At 39.1% G+C, this 18563-nt stretch overlaps 1 protein-coding gene across 2 annotated transcripts in view; it reads left to right on the forward strand.

Moving 5' to 3' along the window:
* adap1 (ArfGAP with dual PH domains 1) overlaps positions 1-18563 on the forward strand; it is a 43837-nt gene that overhangs the window by 8985 nt on the left and 16289 nt on the right. For both annotated transcript variants that reach the window (XM_015383639.1, XM_015383638.1), the window contains exons 2-4: positions 9196-9323; positions 13978-14069; positions 17710-17792. In XM_015383639.1, coding sequence (XP_015239125.1) covers positions 9196-9323; positions 13978-14069; positions 17710-17792 — 303 coding nt within the window. The remainder of the gene's footprint in view (positions 1-9195; positions 9324-13977; positions 14070-17709; positions 17793-18563) is intronic.

Raw genomic sequence — 18563 nt, forward strand, 5'->3', positions numbered from 1 at the left:
TACATTTTGGATGTTATTTTTCGTCGTATGGGCATGCGGATCTGACGCACCATTCACGAATATAGAAATAAATTACAATTAGCTCTAACCCTGACCCTGACCCTAACCCTAAGATATAAAACAGCAAGCAACGTAGTTAGAGACATGAATAAGTGATGATTGCACTGTTTTTCCCATTTTTACGTCCGTCCGCGGATCTGCTTTTTTTTTCTGTCTCCCAGCGCATGCGCACTGATGTAGTTTTTTGAGGAAAAACGTCCAAAACGTACGAAATAGTGTGCATAACTTTTCGTATGATTTCATACGCACTGATAATGAGAATATGTTGAATATTTGCTTTGGATGTAATTTAGGGATTCCTTTTGGTAGAAAGTAAAGAATGTTTAGCATCACCTCTTGTGGGCTGGAATAAGGATCTATCAGTAACCTTGATGGTTAGGCAAAGGGATTTTTATGCTTGGCAGGGGATGATCAGCCACATAGTTTATTAGGTAGCGAGATCAGGAAGAGCAATACTGCAGAGAGCGAACCATCAATATGGAGCATAAAGTGCAGACTCTGAGCTACATACACATGTACAACGTGTATAGCTAGAAGATCAGATTTTCAGCGTTGAGCGCGCATCAGACCATTCAGGGTTATTTTCTCCCCTGTCGCTGCTTTCATGATCCATCTGTGGTCCTGCAGAATGTGCACCTTGATACTATTGCTGAAGTATAAGTAGTATTATTTAATCTGACTTGTATACTGTGGTAGCTGAAGATAAGAATATGGGCTTTCTGAATGGAAGGGAATCTCTAAGTACCTGGAACCAAACAGTATCAAACCTGTGACTAGTCATGTTTTAGTCATCAAATATCCACGTTTAGCTCATCAGTTTTCGTCATCATCATGAAAAAAAAGGAGGGTCAACTAAATAATTTCGTCATTGTCATCGTTGACAAAAACAACACTGCAATTGAACCACAATATATTCAAAATTATTTAGAGCTTTTGACTATAAATCAAAGACATAATCAGGAAAAGTATCAGGTGATGCTAAATATATTACCATAGGATTGATAGTAGTACTTTCACTCAATCCTACACAGGAAGCTTCTGGCCCACTATTTCCGTCTGAAAATTACAACAAACTCATTGTTCTAATTATATTCCTTACAATGATTGTTTCATAATAACTTTCAAACACAAACAGACATGAATGAGTCTGAGGGCTCAATGTTAAATAAATGCCTGACTTCCATCAGGGGGAGGGGGATTTCAACGATGATGCAAGAACATAATTTCTTATTGCAATTTTCTGTAGGTTAAACAACATGTCACACTGTTCAAATACCAGGGAGTTTTTATGAACTCTATACAAGGGCATAAAAGATGAAAATATTTTGAACGTCTTCATAGACTAGTTTTAACAACAGTTGAACTACAAAACTTGTAGTTCTCTTTTGATATTGTATATGGGGTCCAAAGTTTATCTTGGGCAATTGGAATGTGTTCAAGCCAATTAACCAATCAAATCCAAGAGGTAAATAAAAAATGGCAAGATTATATTTTATAAAATAATTTGCCTAAATGAAAAATCAAAACCCATTTAGATAAATAATTCTTAACCTTCTGTGATTCTTGAGTTAATAATTAAGGGAGGGATCCTTTTAGTTTCTTTAGCTAGGTTAGGTTTATGAAGAGAATGGAGTGAATAGCTAGTAGATGCGAGGGAACTTATTTTAAAAGACTCTTTAGCAATCAAATGTAATAAACATATCAGGAAACATAAAGGTTTATGTCCTATTTGTGTTTAAAGCCATCAAACTATATTCAATTTATTTAATCAGTGTTGCACCAATTCACATATATCAACTCAAGGCACTTTACAGAGACAATTTATTCAGGTCCTACGGAGTCAAGAAAATTCAACAGGAACATAAGGCAACGCAAGGTGAGTTTATTTATATAATACAATTCAGTACAAAGACTATTCAAAGTTCTGGTCTTGAATTAATAGATAGATAAAAATAAATAAATAAGAAATAAATTAGAAAAAAAATAAAAGCAAATTAACCATCGCTTTACAGCAAGAAGGTTCTTGGTTCGAGACCCGGGGGAACCAGGACTTTCTGTTTGGACCGTGTGGAGTGTCCATGTTCTCCTTGTGTCTGTGTGAGTTTTCTCCAAAATTCTCCGGCTTCCTCCCACTCCCCTCCTGCATGTTAGGTTGATTGGACATTCATTGCTCTTAGGAGTGAGTGTGGGTGGTTGTTCGTGTTTGCGTGTCCCTGTGTGACCCTGTGGACTGGTGGACCGTCCAGCATGTACCCAACATCTCGACCATGGACTACAGGGATAGGCAATGGGTGAGCCCCTCCGCCACCCCATTAGAGAATAAGCGGTTACAATAATGGGTGGATGGATGAAAAACAAATGAAGATGAACATGATAAAAGCAGGTAGTAAAATAAAACAGTTGGACAACAAACTAATGATACCTCAGTTAACAGTTTATAAATTAAAGGCATTTCTAAACAATTTGGTTTAGAACTTTTCGTCTGAAAGTTTGTTCTAGATATGAACTAAATACATCTTCTTCATGTTTGGCTTTAGTTCTGGGTGTACAGATAAGGCCTGAGTGGTCTGGGATATTGATACACTGTTATGTACTTCTGTGCTGATCCATTCAGTGAATTATAGAATAACAGAGGGATTTTAAAGTGTATTTTCTGAGCTACAGGAAGCCAGTGTAAGGACTTGAGAACCAGGTTTATGTGCTCTTATTGCTTAATTCTGGTGAGAACAAGGAGAGAAGCATTTTGGATCAGCTGACAGAGTTTTTGTCAAACCTATATAGAAGCGGTTCCATTATTCAATTCTACCAGAGATTAATGCATGAATGATGAGTTTTTCTATATCCTGGTGACATTAGTCCTTTAATCCTGGAAATGCTCATATTGTGATAGAATTACTCGGTAACTGCCTCTACGTGAATCTGAAGATTGAGGTCTGAGTCAATCATGACAACTTGAGTGATTTCTTGCTGTAGTAGATGAAGCTGTGAACTAACTCTAGATCTATCCACATTTGTTCAAGATATTGTTACCCTGGTTTTGTTTTCATTCATTTGGAGAAAATTAAGGCACATTGATCTGTTCTTTGCATCTAACCAACGCTCTGATAGGTTCATTGTCACCTGGAGACCTTGTGATGTACAGTAAAGCTGTGTCTTCTGCATGGTTATGGTCTCTGATCTTGAACAGTAGGAGCCCTAGAATAGAGCCTTGAGGAAACCTGCATGCGATTTCTTTTCTCTACTGACACATGAGTCCCTGCCATTCAAGACATAGAAGCCCTGTTCTATACTTTGCATATTAGAAAAGGTCATTTCCATAGGTGGCTCTGTCTAGGAAAAAAAACTGCTAGGCAGATGAGCTCTAAGCTAGTTTTCATGTTGTAAAGAATCAAAGAGAGTACATAAAAAATATATTTCTATACCTTATTAATGGACAGTTTCTTAATCTTATGAATTGCAGCTCAACACATGTTGAAACTTGGGTTAGCTACCATGCAGTCATTATTAGGTTTAGTTGGCAACAATAAAAACATGACATGATCAGAAATCGTCAAAAGCACTAATTGTGTCTTTGTCAGTTTGTTGGTTCACCAAGTCTGAGATCTCTAGGATAGCTCCAAGTTATTTCTGTAATTCACAGAGAAGTTTGCCGCTAGTCTATTGTAGAGCAACCTGGTTCTGGAAGTAATTTTGGTCTATCTACTTTGAGAAAGAGTTGAAGAACTGAAACCATTTAGCCATGCAGTCTCTGTTTCCATGCCTTCTCATTCAGATGGTTCCCCCCAATGTGGCCTTCTCTCTGTAGGTCCACAGGAAAGAGAATGTGTTTGAGGGTGAGCAGAGCATTTATACCGAGTACAGCAGGGACGCATCACAGGTCCCTGTGATGTGTTGAAGCTCCTCCTTGGTAATGTCATTGCAGCGGGGCTGCAGCTTAGATTTGGAGAGCAGAGCAAGCATTTTGCTTCATCAGTATTACAAATGAATATAATGGCTTATGGCTTACCACACGTTTGTGCTATTACTTGTGTACATGGCCCTAATTAAATCCTCTAATAAAGACAAATTCAAATACATCAGAATGTTTCCACTCTGGTTGCAGTTAATTAAATACAATTCAATTTATTTCTATAGCACCAATTCACACCACATCATCCCAAGCCAAATTAGAATTAAGAACTCAGCTTATCCAATGTGCACATTGTGTGACATCACCGAATGCATACTATATGCTAGTTTACACAGTGAAACCAGGTCATTTTATAATCAGTAGTAATGTTGCTGACCTCTGCACCGCTCCCATCTGCTGTATATAGCGAACAGAGGCAAGTCTAGAATCATGGATCTGAAAACCCATAAAAGTAAACTGCTTTTGAATTTGCTTAGTCACTCTTACTCTCACCTTCCTTAACTTTACATCCTCCCTGCCTCCAACTTTGCTTTGCTGGTGAGCTCTGATGAGGCCACAGGGAGGCCGAGCTGGTAGCTTATACTGCAGGGTTTCTCTGTAGCTCTGTAGAGGTTTGTCCTCTGCAAAGGACACACAGATATATTATTCCCATCTGAGAAGCCTCAGCATTCTCCTTCGATGTGATAAAGATGTTAAAGCGCAAAAACCGAAGGAGCTTTGAGGCGATGTGAGGCCAAGGCCATTCAAAGATATTACTTTATGGCTTATTGAACTTGTTGTAATGTTTACTTTGGGAAGACTGCAGAAAAATTTATTAGTTATGTTTATATTTCCAGGTTTGCTGTTAATCTGTGAGAAACGGCTACAAATTAATTACAGCAGAGACATACTATGTTGCTTCGACAATAACAGAATGAGGTTATTATAAAAGTAAATCCTACCCATATAACCAATTTACACCACCCTCAACAACCGATCTGTGCCGAGTTCGGACCAAGCTTGGATCAGTTACCGTGCCAAGCTCGGTTCCTTACGACCATTTACAGATCACGCTAGCACAGTTCCTCGCCTCCTAGTGGTGATTAACGGTACTACTTCTCTCTATATTGTCTAGATTGATGCTTTTAAGTGATCTGACCCACATGCAGAAAACCACACAGAGAACCAAGGAAAGTTTAACAGGTTTTTTGAAGAGAACCACAGGAAGTTGTATCTGGAACTCAGAGAGCTGATGAACCTGAACTAGAAGTGAGAGGGGAAGTTCACAGAGGTTAGTTCAGTGGCTGTAGGATACTGGACTGAGTTCTTGAATATTGAGGAAGCAGGTCTCACATTGGAGGTGGGTTTCAGTCTTTCACTTGAATCCAGAAAGTGTGGGTTTATCCAGAGGAAGGTCAACTCATTGGAGGGCGGACAGGTTGGTTTGGGTTGGACCCTGAGGAGCAATTAGAGCGGACTGCCACTTGGAATTCAGAAGGAACTTGAACGGGTCATGTGGAGGTTTATCCCCTGCTCAGTGTGAACACAAAAAATCCTTCCTGGGGGAGAAGGCCAAAAATCCAGTTTTCAGGAAAGTCTCCTGCCGAAAGGCAAAGACAAAAAACAATGTTAAAACTCAGAGAAACAAAGACTCAGGTTAGACTCAGCTAATCTCAGCTTGGCTAGAGTACCCAAAACTGGCAAACACTCTGGCGTCGAGGTAGTGGCAGTCAACGGCTCCAATACTCCTCAGTGATGAACCAACGAGCCACAGGTGTGGAGGAGAGCCAACGAGGACAGGGCACCACCTGGTGGTGGAGGGAGAGACAAACACAAAACAACCCACACAAACTGGATTCCTAACATAGATGTAAACAAGCAAACAAACATGGAGGAGCCTGTAAAATTCCGGAAGCTATGTTTTGTTATCATTGTGATATTTCGTTGTTTGCGGAGAGTCAGGCAAAAAAGGCAGCCTTTTGTAAATTTACTTGACAGAGTCAGCTTTTGGGAATTGGATATAACAAACGATAGTTTAATCAGGGCTTACAGACGTTGAGGCTCATCACACTGCTAAGCAGAATCATTACTGGAAATCGTCAGGCATTATAGGGAAGCTAGTATTTTTATAAATGTCCTAAGTTTCATGATTACCGGGACTGATTGTAAGGAGATGATGTGGTCTGCTCATGAGTTGCTTGTTTTTAGAGAACGAAGCCAGAACTGAACCATGCCGAGCTCTACTGATCAACTAGTACCGGTTGTGTCTGACACGGTCCGGTTCGGTTGTGCATGCCCTTTAAGTTATATAAACTTATATATACATATTCATACATTTATATCAGTTTCCATGCTCAGTCGATCTTGGCATGGTTTCCAAAGCATAGTAGAGGGGGCTAATAATTTCAGAATAGACCTGATGGTCAACTCCCCCTTGTGGCCTGGCAAATTTCCGGAGTGAATTTCTTTTTTTTGCTTTTGCTTTTTTGGTACTTGCAGCATTTCCCCTTATTGTTTTTTTTTGTTTGTTTTGCAACATTTTCCCTTTGAATTAGTTTTCTTATTTTTGTGTATTTTGTAGTTTTCTCCAGTAAGCAAGATTGAAACGGTCAAAGTACAGGAATAGTGGGGGAAAAAATTATCAGCATGACTTTTTTTAGTTTCATTTATCCTTTCTGCAGTTTTCATGCTTTTTTAAAGTTATTTATAATCATAATCATTCTGGCACACGTAAAGACGCTTTTCTCAATATTTAAACTCAATGGTTCAGTGTTTCAATACGGTTTTTCACTAAGATTGAAATAAGAACTTCTTGGGCAAGTTGAGTTAATAAAATCAGGACAGTCTCTAGATGTATAAGATTATCAAACAGACTACAGAATAAATATGTTTGGGTTAATGCAGACAAAGCCAAGTTGCAAAAAAATTTATCTTTTTTTTTTTTCATTTTTCCCCTTTTCTGTTCAAAACCAGCTTAAACAAAAAGATAAAAACACATAAAAAAAAATCAGGGTCACTTATGGAAAAAAAGCATTTGTAGCACATGGAGGTTCTACTCTGACGGTTAAACTGTAGTTACCAATGCCGCTAATTAATTGGCAGCAGGATGCAAATGACCCTTTGCATATTTATCCATATTCATCATGTACCGTAATAGATTCTAAAATGCAGCAAGAGCCTTTTTGTCTGACTGCATATGCACTGTGGCTTATTGTATTTTTCTGTCTCTTTTTCTCTCTACAATGCAGGAGAAACGGCAATGTTTGTGTAGAAAGTTATCTTTCAAAAATCTGTAAAAATACAGTAGCTATCTATGCGTATTACCTTGAGCATTAACCTCCCTATGAAACATGGAGGCGGCAGCATTATGATGTGGGGTTATATTTCTTTAGCATTGACAGAAATTTGAAAATTACTTTTTCTCACATGTCACAACTAAATCCTGCTTTGCGTTTATTTCTCAGATGATGTTTGACGTTATTGAACAAAAACTCATAGGTCCAAGGGGTTAAAATAATAGCAGTAAGTTACTGTGAGTGTTACAACACTTTCTATTTTAAGACCCCTCTCTGTTTATTTGTGCGTGCATTAGCATGTGTGTGGTAAATCAGTCAGTCATGGGACTTTGGTAATCTTTCTAAGTGCGGCCTGATCATCTATAAGCTCTGACTCACATAGAGATGACCTCACTGCTAAATGGCAGGTTTCCTATTTTGGTGTAAGCTGGTGTGTCTATGTCTCCTATAGAGGAGGCCTAACAGACCTTTAAAGAAAGACATCTGAGTCATTGATATGGAGGACTGGGTGCTTTATCACAATCCAGAATGATTAAAGGATAAACTGATCAAAGCTTTGCTTTCTTATTTGACAAGGAAAATCCACGCTGTGTTTAGATTTTTTTGTTAAATCCTGTTGAAACTTATGAGATATTTTATTCTTCAATCCATTTTGCAATATTTTTTTCTTTTAGAATCATTTTGTTTTCTGTCTCTTGAATCAAAGCTTTTTTTTTTTTAAAGTTTCAACAGCTCGTTAAGATATTTTCAACCCACTGGATTTCAGAGCAATTCTCTGACAGACATTTAAATTCAGACGTTCAATAGATGAGCATAGACACATCCCATATTCTGTGCTCATCATCCATCCACTGTCAGTAATGTTGACTTTGTTCTTGCTACCTGCTGATAATTTAAACCCATAATTTCTTTTGGGGTATTTTATTTTTTTGGGGGGGGTTGTGGGGGGCTGAAGTGACTCAAATTTTCCCCTGCTGACCACCCACGATCGATGATGTTGTGCTTTGGTGCACCTTTCCTGCATTCTCTGACTGCTGATGAGTTTCTTGCAGTAGGCTGCTTGATGCATTGCGTTCGGTCCCACTTTCAGGTCACTGTCTTAGCCGATACACCAGTGGTGTGTGGGTGGGCTTACATGAATGTGGCGAGTTTCTCTTTTTACTGTCGCCTCTACATTTAAGGCTTTCATGTGGGAGCCAGCATGTCTTCTTTCTGTGTGTTTGTTTGTGTGTGTGAGGTCTGTATGTGTATTTCTTACATTGTAGGGACCATTTTCCATAAATCCTAGACATTATGAGGACTGCTCATCATGGGGACAATGCCTGCTCTCCATTTGCTGTTTTAAGGTTTGGTGTTAGGTTCAGGGCTAAGGTATGAATTGAGTTTAGGTTAGGCTTAGGATTAGGCGTGAACATTAATCGTAAGGTTTAGGGTAAGGATCACGGTTAGGCTATAGAAATGGGTTATAAATGAATGGAAGTCAATGAAGGGTCCCCACAAGGATAGAGGAACATGACTGTGTGTGTGTACGGGCGGTGGGGGCTGGGGGGTAATGTAGCTAACCTGATAACTGCCTCAGCTGACCTCTGATCAGATCTCAGGTGGTCTGCTTCCTGTTAGTGTGCTACAGTAAATAGGATTTCCATGATATCTATCTTGCCACGCTGCTCCTCCTTTATGAGATTGTACCCACCTCATTTTCTTCTGTCACCCCTGAGCTGCACTGGTACCATCTATCCCAGTATTTATTATCTAGACTTCATTATCCTATTCTCTTTGTTGTGGCACCCTATTCCTTTATTCTGTCTGTCCCATTCGCCACCATCCTCCTGTAGTGCTTTTATTGAATTCATTTCCTCCCTGTCTGAACTCTCACCTCCATGTTTGCTCTTGTTGTGTCGCCTCTCTAACTCATTGCTCCCTTTCTTTCTTTCCCTCTCTCGCTCACAGAGCCAGACTGGGCGTCGCTGACTCTGGGTGTGTTCGTTTGCCAGGCCTGCTCACTCCTTCACCGGAGCATCCCTCACATCAGCCGGGTCAAGTCTGTGCAGGATACGTGGGATGACAGCGAGGTGGAGGTAGGCTGGAGGCAGCGATAATAACAACTGGAGTGAAGGGTTTAAGTATTTTGAAGTTTTTATAAAAAAAAACAAAAAACCATAAAATAATTGAAATGTGCATTTGTATTAACACCGCTTGAGTAATTACTTTAGAATCCATTTTCCCTTGATGTATGTCCTCACCAGCTTTTCACAGAGACAGTTATTTTGCCTATTTTCAATATAATTTCAATAATTTTATTTGTGACCGCTCCCTATCAAATTTATGTTCATATTTTTGAGATTGTCATATTATTCTGTGAAAACATACCTAACTGGATATGTGTTAGGACAACAAATTAAATTGTGAATGGAGCTCAAAACATGGTCAGATAGGTAACTGCATATATACGTAATGTGTTCAATACCACTTCCATTAAAAATTTTCAAAAATCATTTAAATCCAAGGAAAACATATTTCAGTTAAAAACTGACTAAACTATTGAAACTAAACTTGTTGTTTTGTACATGAACTAAAGGGCTAAATGGGGGATAAACTAAAGGGATAAACGGGACTAGCCTACGCATTAGGGATGGAACGGTTTATGAAAACCATCCGAACTGTTCGGTTCGACTGTCTCGGTTCGGTTCGCGTGTGTTTCATTCGGTTCATGCGCTGCTTCTTTTTCCTCATAGGCGAAGAGGTTACACTCCAGAGCAGAAGGTGGCGGTACTGCGACCAAAGCCAACCACCAGTAGTAAACAAGAAGAAGAAGCGAAGCAGCGTAGCCGGGTGTAGCAGAAAAAAATCAGTTGTTGTGGAGAATTGTGTGGGTATGGCGAGTGGGAAAGAACAGGAGTTGGAAGACGCGCCAGCAGCACTTTATAGGTCTGCTGTATGGGAGCACTTTGCATTTAGAGTGACCTACGATGACGGCGGAAAGAAAGTGCAACAGTGTGCAAGCATTGTGCAACACGTTTTGTTTATGCTAACAGCAACACGACCAACATGTCAGGCTAACAATCAACATATACCGAACCCGAAAACCGTGACCAGGAAACCGTGACCAGGAAACCGTGAGCCGAACGAAACCGTGGATTTTGTGAACCGTTCCACCCCTAATACGCGTATGCAAAGTTGACATCTCTGTGCATGCCTTTTGACTGTGAGTATTCTGGTCTGACGGGGTATGCTGATATGACAGAACACCACAACATCATCAGGAGACAAACATAAAAACTGGCAAACTCTTTACAAACTGGCCCCAAGAGAAGGGACATAACTCAAACTGAAACTAACAAACAGAAACTACATCAAACAGCAGTAATGATCTGGCCCAGATAGCTGGACTGAACTGTATATAAAGCAGAAGGAGCAGGTGGATAAAATGAATGATAATTAGAGAACGGGAGGTGAATGAAATGAGTAATTAAATCAGCTACCAGGGCTGCGATCATGACAAAAACACATGTTGATGTTAAATTAGTGTTTAAACCCTTTGTGAATTAAACCTTGTTTTAGATTTAAATAGGCAACAACAGACATGTCACCATGTGCTTGCTGGACACAACAGTAAAGACATAAAAAATAACTGGTTTAGCCAATAATATTAATACCTAACACAGGGGTTCCCTAACCTATCTATTTCTTATTATATTCATTGATCATAAGAATATCAACTCACCATCTGCAGTAGTTCGTAGCAAAGAAACGGTTCAGGGTTTGAAGAAAGGGTAACACTGATATTCTAAATGTTGCATCATTAGTGTGAAATGGATAATCTTTTGTCAACAGTTAGGTCACCTTTAGATGACGTGTGTTCTGAATTGGTGCTATAAAAAAACTGAATTGAATTGAATAGACAGTAGACTGCCTCAGCACTGCTCCCCTCACAGAGCTCTTTAGGAGTAAAATGGGCATGGAGAGGGATTCATCCAGCTTAGATTGGGCTCAGAATGCATTCCAAAAAGGTTCAAAGCAATCCCCTGGACTTGGTTTCCAAGTTTGAAGACGTTTTGCTTTCCATCCAGGAAGGTTTTTCAAAATGTCAGAATTAGATTTCAGTTTGGGGCTACATTATATTTTTACGGGCCAAAAAACGAAAAGTGTTCTTCATACAAAAAAAGTCAACCTTCAAATAAATATGTACAGTTATGCACTCAATACATGGTCGGGATTCCTTTTGCAGAAATGACTGCTTCAATGCGGCGTGGCATGGAGGCAATCAGTCTGAGGCACTGCTGAGGTGTTATGGAGGCCCAAGATGCTTCGATAGCAGCCTTTAGATCATCCAGAGTGTTGGGTCTTGCATCTCTCTACTTTCTCTTCACAATATCCCACAGAATCTCTATCGGTCCTTCTCCACAATCTTCCTCAAGGTCCGGTCACCTCTTCTCATTGTGCAGCGTTTTCTGACACACTTTTTCCTTCCCACAGACTTCCCACTGAGGTACCATGATACAGCACTCTTGGAACAGCCTATTCGTTCAGAAATATCTTTCTGTGTCATACCCTCTGGCTTGCCTCTTGATGGCCTTCTGGACAGCAGTCAGGTCGGCAGTCTTACCCATGATTGTGGTTTTGAGTAATGAACCAGGCTGGGAGTTTTAAAGGCCTCAGGAATCTTTTGCAGGTGTTTAGCATTAACTTGTTGATTCAGATGATTAGATGCATAGCTAGACGAGTCAGCTCGTCTGTTACTGTTTGGCTGTGACGCCATCCGGGAGAGAAATATCAGCTGTGCTACTTCCATCCATGCCCCTGTTTATAGATGCTGGAGATCGGCCTGTTTTTCAGTGTAGTCCTGTTTCTCTGACTGTGACTGGCTGGATGTGCTCTCTTCGTCCTCTGACATGGGAGCTGGCCGCCTTTTAAAGCTGCTTTTTGTATCTCTGCTTCTGTCTCTTTGAACCCCAGTCGGCCTCAGCAGATGGCCGCTCACGCTGAGTCTGGTTCTGCTGGAGGTTTCTACCTGCTAAAAGGGAGTTTTTCCTCTCCACTGTCGCTACAAGCATGCTTAGTGTGAGGGATTGCATTTGAGTCAATGAGTCCATGCAATCAACTGGTTTTTCTTAGATAGAAAACCTTGAATCAATTTCACTGTATGATCTGATGAACTGTAAAGTGCCTTGAGATGACGTGTGCTGTGTATTGGCGCTATAGAAATAAACTGAATTGAACTGAATTTAATTGTTTAGAGACTTTTTTCATGATATGCAAATTTTGTGAGATAGGAATTTTGGGTTTTCATGAGCTGTATGCCAAAATCATCCCTTTTAAGACAATAAAGACCTGAAACATTCCAGTTACTGTGTAATGAATCTGAAATATTTTAATGTTCAATTTTTATCATTACATTATGGAAAATAATTAACTTTATCACAATATGCAAATATTGTTTTTTTTGAGAAGGACCTGTATAAAGTAGCCCAAAAACTTGTTTTGGCTTAGAAAACATGCAAATTGAACCAGAAGAACAGGTCTGCCCCTTAGGAATGGAGAGTCGTTTTGGGTTTTTGGTTAGACTGCAATACCTGAAACTTGCCTCTGAAAGGGGGGTCACTAGGGGCAGTTGTTGGCTTGGCTGCCCAGGTGAGATGTTTTGTCCCGTGCATGGGGTTGGGGGTTGGAATGATAGTGGGAAGGAATCAACTTTTGAGAGGTTTTTGAGAGCTGAAACCTGGGTCAACCCTTTTTTTTCTTTCTTAACATATATGGCTTCCTTCACGCCCCTTTCAAACCACCTGTCTTCTTTGTCCGAAATGTGAACATCCTGGTCCTCAAAAGAGTGTCCCTTGTCCTTAATGTGCAAGTGGACAGCACAGTCCTGTCCGGAGAAGGTAGCTCTTCTGTGTTGGGCCATGCGTCTGTGGAGAGGTTAGTTTGGTTTCTCCAGTATAAAAATCTGAGCATTCTTTACTGTGTTTAACTGCTTACACCACTGCACTCATCTTAGGTCTGGGGGTTTTGTCTTTAAGATGCACTAGTCTCTGTTTAAGGGTCTTGTTTGGTTCCCAAACAAGACTCTGCTAGTTCCTTAGCAGAGTTCTCCGAAGTCCATTGGTACTTTTTTGGAATGACTATGACCTGGATGACTGAGAATCTTCACCAGCTTGAGATATATAGGTGGATAACAATGGTGGAAATGAGTTTAGGGGGTTTAACTACATTGAATTAATTTTTGTATTTCTTCAAACCTGCTTTTTTGACCGCTCAATTAAGCATTTCCTGTATGATCACATTTTCTTGTATCTCTCAAGTTGTTGTCTGTATACCTTCTATTATGATGGTATTTTGTTTAATAATAACAAAAATCAAGCCTATTTGATTTTTTTATTTGAAAACTTTTTAAAAGTAGTGATCGTCTGTCTGAGCGGTAAGTTAGAGTAAGAGTTCACTATAAAGTCCACTATATAGTCCCTGCTGTATATAGTGATTGAGGGATTTAGGGGTTAGGGCGGATGTTCCGACACAGCCATAGAGTTTCAGGTTTAGCAACCTGAAAGAAATGCCTTATTTTAAATATACATTTATGTATTATAGAAATCTGCTTTGAGGCTTTTTATATTTCATTGTGTTTTATGGATCCTCATTTCCTTTTACAGACTTAAGTGTACAAGGATCACTCAGGATAGAAATATAAAACCCATTTTAACATTTAGTAGCTAACTGTGTCTCTTGTCTCTCCTACAGTTAATGGCTGCAGTGGGGAACAGTGCAGCCAAGGCCAAGTATGAGCAGAAGGTTCCTCCTTTTTACTACAGACCAATGCACACTGACTGCAAGTAAGCACAATTGATGCAATTGTGATCCTTTTCCTCTTTTACTTTGTTCACTGGTTTGTTGTGGCCGTGTAAAAGAGCTTTGAACTTAGCAAAGCAAAATTAAATATGAGCTAGAACTAAATACCGTTCAATCTTAGATATTGAAACTGTGTTGAATTCTGGCCTTTTAAAGCCTGGACTATGAAATACTTGAAAATTCTAAGATTTTAGAGTTGTAATTGAACCTTCTGACAAATTAAATAAAAAGCATAAATACTCTATAAATTAAATTAGATTTTGAAACATAAGGCATTTCTGTATCATCTTTTAAACGTTTTTTGTTCACTACATGTGCCTGATTGTGTAATATCACACTGATAATGTAAAGGTCTTAAATAGCTGCGGTGTCCGCTGTAAAGTGAAACTTTTAGGATTGAAAATAAAATATATCGACCCATAATCCTTCTCGATAGAATTGAACGTACGGCACGTTACATATATATATATATATATATATATATATATATATATATATATATATATATATATATACATACACACCCGTCTGTCACTTCAAGTTCTCTGTACCCACTGTAAATGTAAGGACACCAAAAAATAACAGCTTTCGTTTGAATTGAGGTTTTGTGAAATGAGTCACTATTAATAAACAAAGCCGGACTGGCAGAGTAGCCATGATTGAAAACTTTATGTATTATTTTTGATGTACTTTTTGAATATTTTTGCTAAGAACAAAGCAGAACTATTTGTTATGAAACCAGTTTGAGCATAAATGAAGGAACATAAAACCAGAGGATGTTTTTAAATCCTTTCTAATCAGCACTTCATGTGAAAAGTGTAAGAGGCACTTGATTAAAGACAATTAAATAAGCTCTTTAATATTAAGCCATAGGAAGTTTTACTTTCTATAAAAAAGTTACATTTTCTTAACTGTGATAAAGAATTTCCATTTCCTGTAAAGTACCATAAACAAAAACTACATAACAACACAGTATGGGACTAAAACAAGCATAGAATATTCATTTTTTTGTGTTACTGTTTTAAGTTCTCTTCATGGCTTCCTTGCCATGCTGTCTTCCATTTGTTGTATGAGAACCACATTTTGGTAAGCGCACTGCTTCACACCTCATATTGTGCATCTGTCCTTGCTTCCTCTTCCCCTTTCTGAATATAAAAAGGCCACTGATAAGTGTATTCACAGCTCCTCCTTACACCACTTCCTGTTTCAGATTTACAACTTTCGACCATACTGGGTCTAAGTAATTTACATTGTCTGGGGACAGTTATATTACACTTTTTCTGGGACTTTAGAATACTCTTCTCATATACAAACCACAAACTAAAGTGATTAGAATTTAGAAATCCAAGATAACACATTATTTTGGATTTGAAAGAAAAGGATCTAGACAGAAGTAACACGAAAAACCCTTCAGAAAAAAATAAAGCTGTTCCCTCATGGCCTCAGAGCATTGGTAGATAACACAGCAAACCAGTCAAATTTATTCCAGAGTCAAGTTATAAAACACTTACCAAGGTTGGTCCATGTTAAAAAGGGTTTTGCTAAACTACAAAAAAAAAGACATTTTTCACCACCAAGGCTGAACTAGGAAAATTATACCCCTTTACCACCAGCCCAAAAATCAGTTTAAACCCAGGAGCAATTGGCTTTTAGTGGCAATGGGAACGGCTCACTGACCAGCATCGACCACTGTTGAACGACACAGGTTAAAATCGCCTTCAAGCGACTCGGCTCCGATCAGCAAACAGTGAGAACATCAGACTTGGGTTGACCTGCTAATTTATGTGATGCCATAGAGCGCCAAGTAAGGCCAGTTACATCTGATCTAACAAGTCAGAGCAACTATGCTTACATTCCATAGGGAGAGGTTCTATTCTAGGGCAGTGGTGGCCTAGTGGTTAGGACATAGCGCTTGCAGTCCTGAGGTTCTGAGATCAAGTCCCCCTCCCACAGACTGCCACTCTGGGTCTCTTAACCCCACACTGCTTCCTGCACATCCTAAAATAACAGCCCACTGCTCCCCAATGGGATGGGTAAATGCAGAGTTAAATTTCTCCATTGTGAGATCAATGAACTTGAATTATTATTATAAACATGGAGCAGCACTGGGGAGAGAAATTCAGATGGACAGAAGAACAAAACTCCATTGTTTACTTTCCTCATATCTGTCGCAATGGTGACATTATCATTGCTAACCCAGTGTGATGGCGTCACCAGAGATGCAGCAGTGAGGGGATAGAGACCATGCAGCTAGTCAGCAGGTGGTCACACCCAGCCATTTTTGCCTATGGGAAAGGACCCAAAAGTCGATTGTTTTTAATCCCCATTTCAATAAGAAAGAGGCGGCATAACCCTGAAAACTGTGACTGCAGAGAAAAACATAGTGGAGAGAGGACAGCACAGTCCTCTCTCCACTAAAGCTTGTCTAAAAGCTTTTTTTTAGACAAAGGAGATTCTCAAACTTGATTGGAAATGGATATAGCAAAGAAAATGCTTTCATGTGTTACCTTAACACAGGTACCAGCAATTTGTATTAAAACCTACTTTGGTTTGTTGTATATTTTCAGGCAGAACTTGGTTCTAAAACCCTCTGGGCTTTACAGGTTAAATCTGATTAAGTCCTTACACCTAGAGACCAGCCAGAGGTTGCAAATGGGATGTCCTTCCTGCAGCAACCGAGTTTATAATCTCCTGATCAAAACCCCAGATTTAGCCTGCTGCTACACAGTAGATGGACGATTTTACAAATAAAATTAAGCTGAAAATAATCAGTCTCTAGATGCCCAAAGACACTAGCTTTAACCTGGCAAACCAGATCGATAATCTGTAGCCCTCAGTTTTAGTTCTGCACATTATGAATCTGGGGCCAACTCCCATAGAAAATGTACAGCGACAACACAACAAAACCTCTAGGCATCCTAGTTTCCAACTGATGAAAACTTGGATTTTGATTAAACAGATGTGATAGCAGTGGGCGCAGCTGCTCCTGCCTTCATCACAGCAATGTGTCCCAACTTAAACCATCATATTGGAAGGTGACTGGTTCTATGGCCAGTGTATCAATGGTTGTACCAATGAATCCCATTGAGGCTTGTCCACATATAATCATGTGTGCTACTTGTCCAAAAAGACATAAACACTACAATAAAGAGTCCTATTTCTTTAGTGAGTTTAGATAAAGAGAAATTGCTTTAAGTGTTGCTAGATGATCATGTTTAAAGAAATCCCGTCGAATAGCATCATCACATTTAGCTGATATATTGATTGATTTATTTTCATCACGAAAGAGAATTCAGGAAAGTCTTTAAAAAGGGGATTAAAACAGCACTGAGTCTAAAAAGGTAAGACTCAAACGGGGAAAGGAAACCTGATGTAAAACCTTGTCGGTATAGCAATGAAGTGGTTGACTTGTTTATTTTTTCTGCAGGAAAGAGTGAAAATCCTAAAACATTCTTGCTGCTTTTGCATGCAGAATCATTTGCTGCAGCCTAAAAGCTCAATAGAGCTTACCAATAGAACATAAACCTACTGAAAAGCACTGATCAGCAGGTCATGGTTTGATCACTTTTGATGTGAGTGCATATTTCCCCAAAAGCTAACTGTGGGTTTTCATTGGGTCTCCAGGCTGCTGAGGGAGCAATGGATTCGAGCCAAGTACGAACGAAACGAGTTTGAGTTTATCGAGAAGCAGGAGCCTTACTCTGCAGGTATGTGCAATAGTAAAACCTTTTTTTGTCATCATAAGCATTCAAAAGCACTAAAGGCCTTCATGTTGAAGAGTTGATCTACATGCTTCATAACCATATAATATGGTTCAAATCTCATATTATAAATCTATCAACATAGTACTTAAATGCTGAGCTTTAAGTTTTTTAGAGTGATTCTAAACTTAGACTTACATTGCAGAGGTCTAAATGTAAGAATGATAAGCGTTGTAGATAATCTTACTTAGATTCAGATATGCTTTCCTGAAGATCTTTCTAAATATTTGTGTATACTTGTTTTTATTACACCATATATCATTATTATATAATTTATTTTTATTTTAATCATATATATATATGTTATAATTTTATACTACAAATGTGTAATATGAGTAAGACTTACTATAAAAGCAAGAAAAACAAACATTTTGAGATCTTTCAATATAAAACACTAATTTCTTCTTGACAAAGGGAAGGTGGTCTCATAAAATTGCTGTAAGCATACAGCTGTGTGTTAACATCAGCTGGGAAACGTAAGCTTATACAATGAGCTCTGGATGTAACACTGAGTTCCTAAAAGGACAACAGATCTGAAAATACATACTTTGTTTGCAAGTAAACTCCATGCACGGATCTACAAGTCCTTTTCATTGTTTTGACAACTAACTGCACATTTGTTGCAATCCGTTTTCTTTGTGTCTGTTTATTGAACTGCCCTCCTTCTGTTCAGTTGACGTGAAAAGGCCTCCGCTTTGGGGTTTAAAATAGGGTGAC

This window comes from Cyprinodon variegatus, unplaced genomic scaffold, assembly GCF_000732505.1.
Source record: "Cyprinodon variegatus isolate N-32 unplaced genomic scaffold, C_variegatus-1.0 Scaffold290, whole genome shotgun sequence".
Lineage (NCBI taxonomy): Eukaryota > Metazoa > Chordata > Actinopteri > Cyprinodontiformes > Cyprinodontidae > Cyprinodon > Cyprinodon variegatus.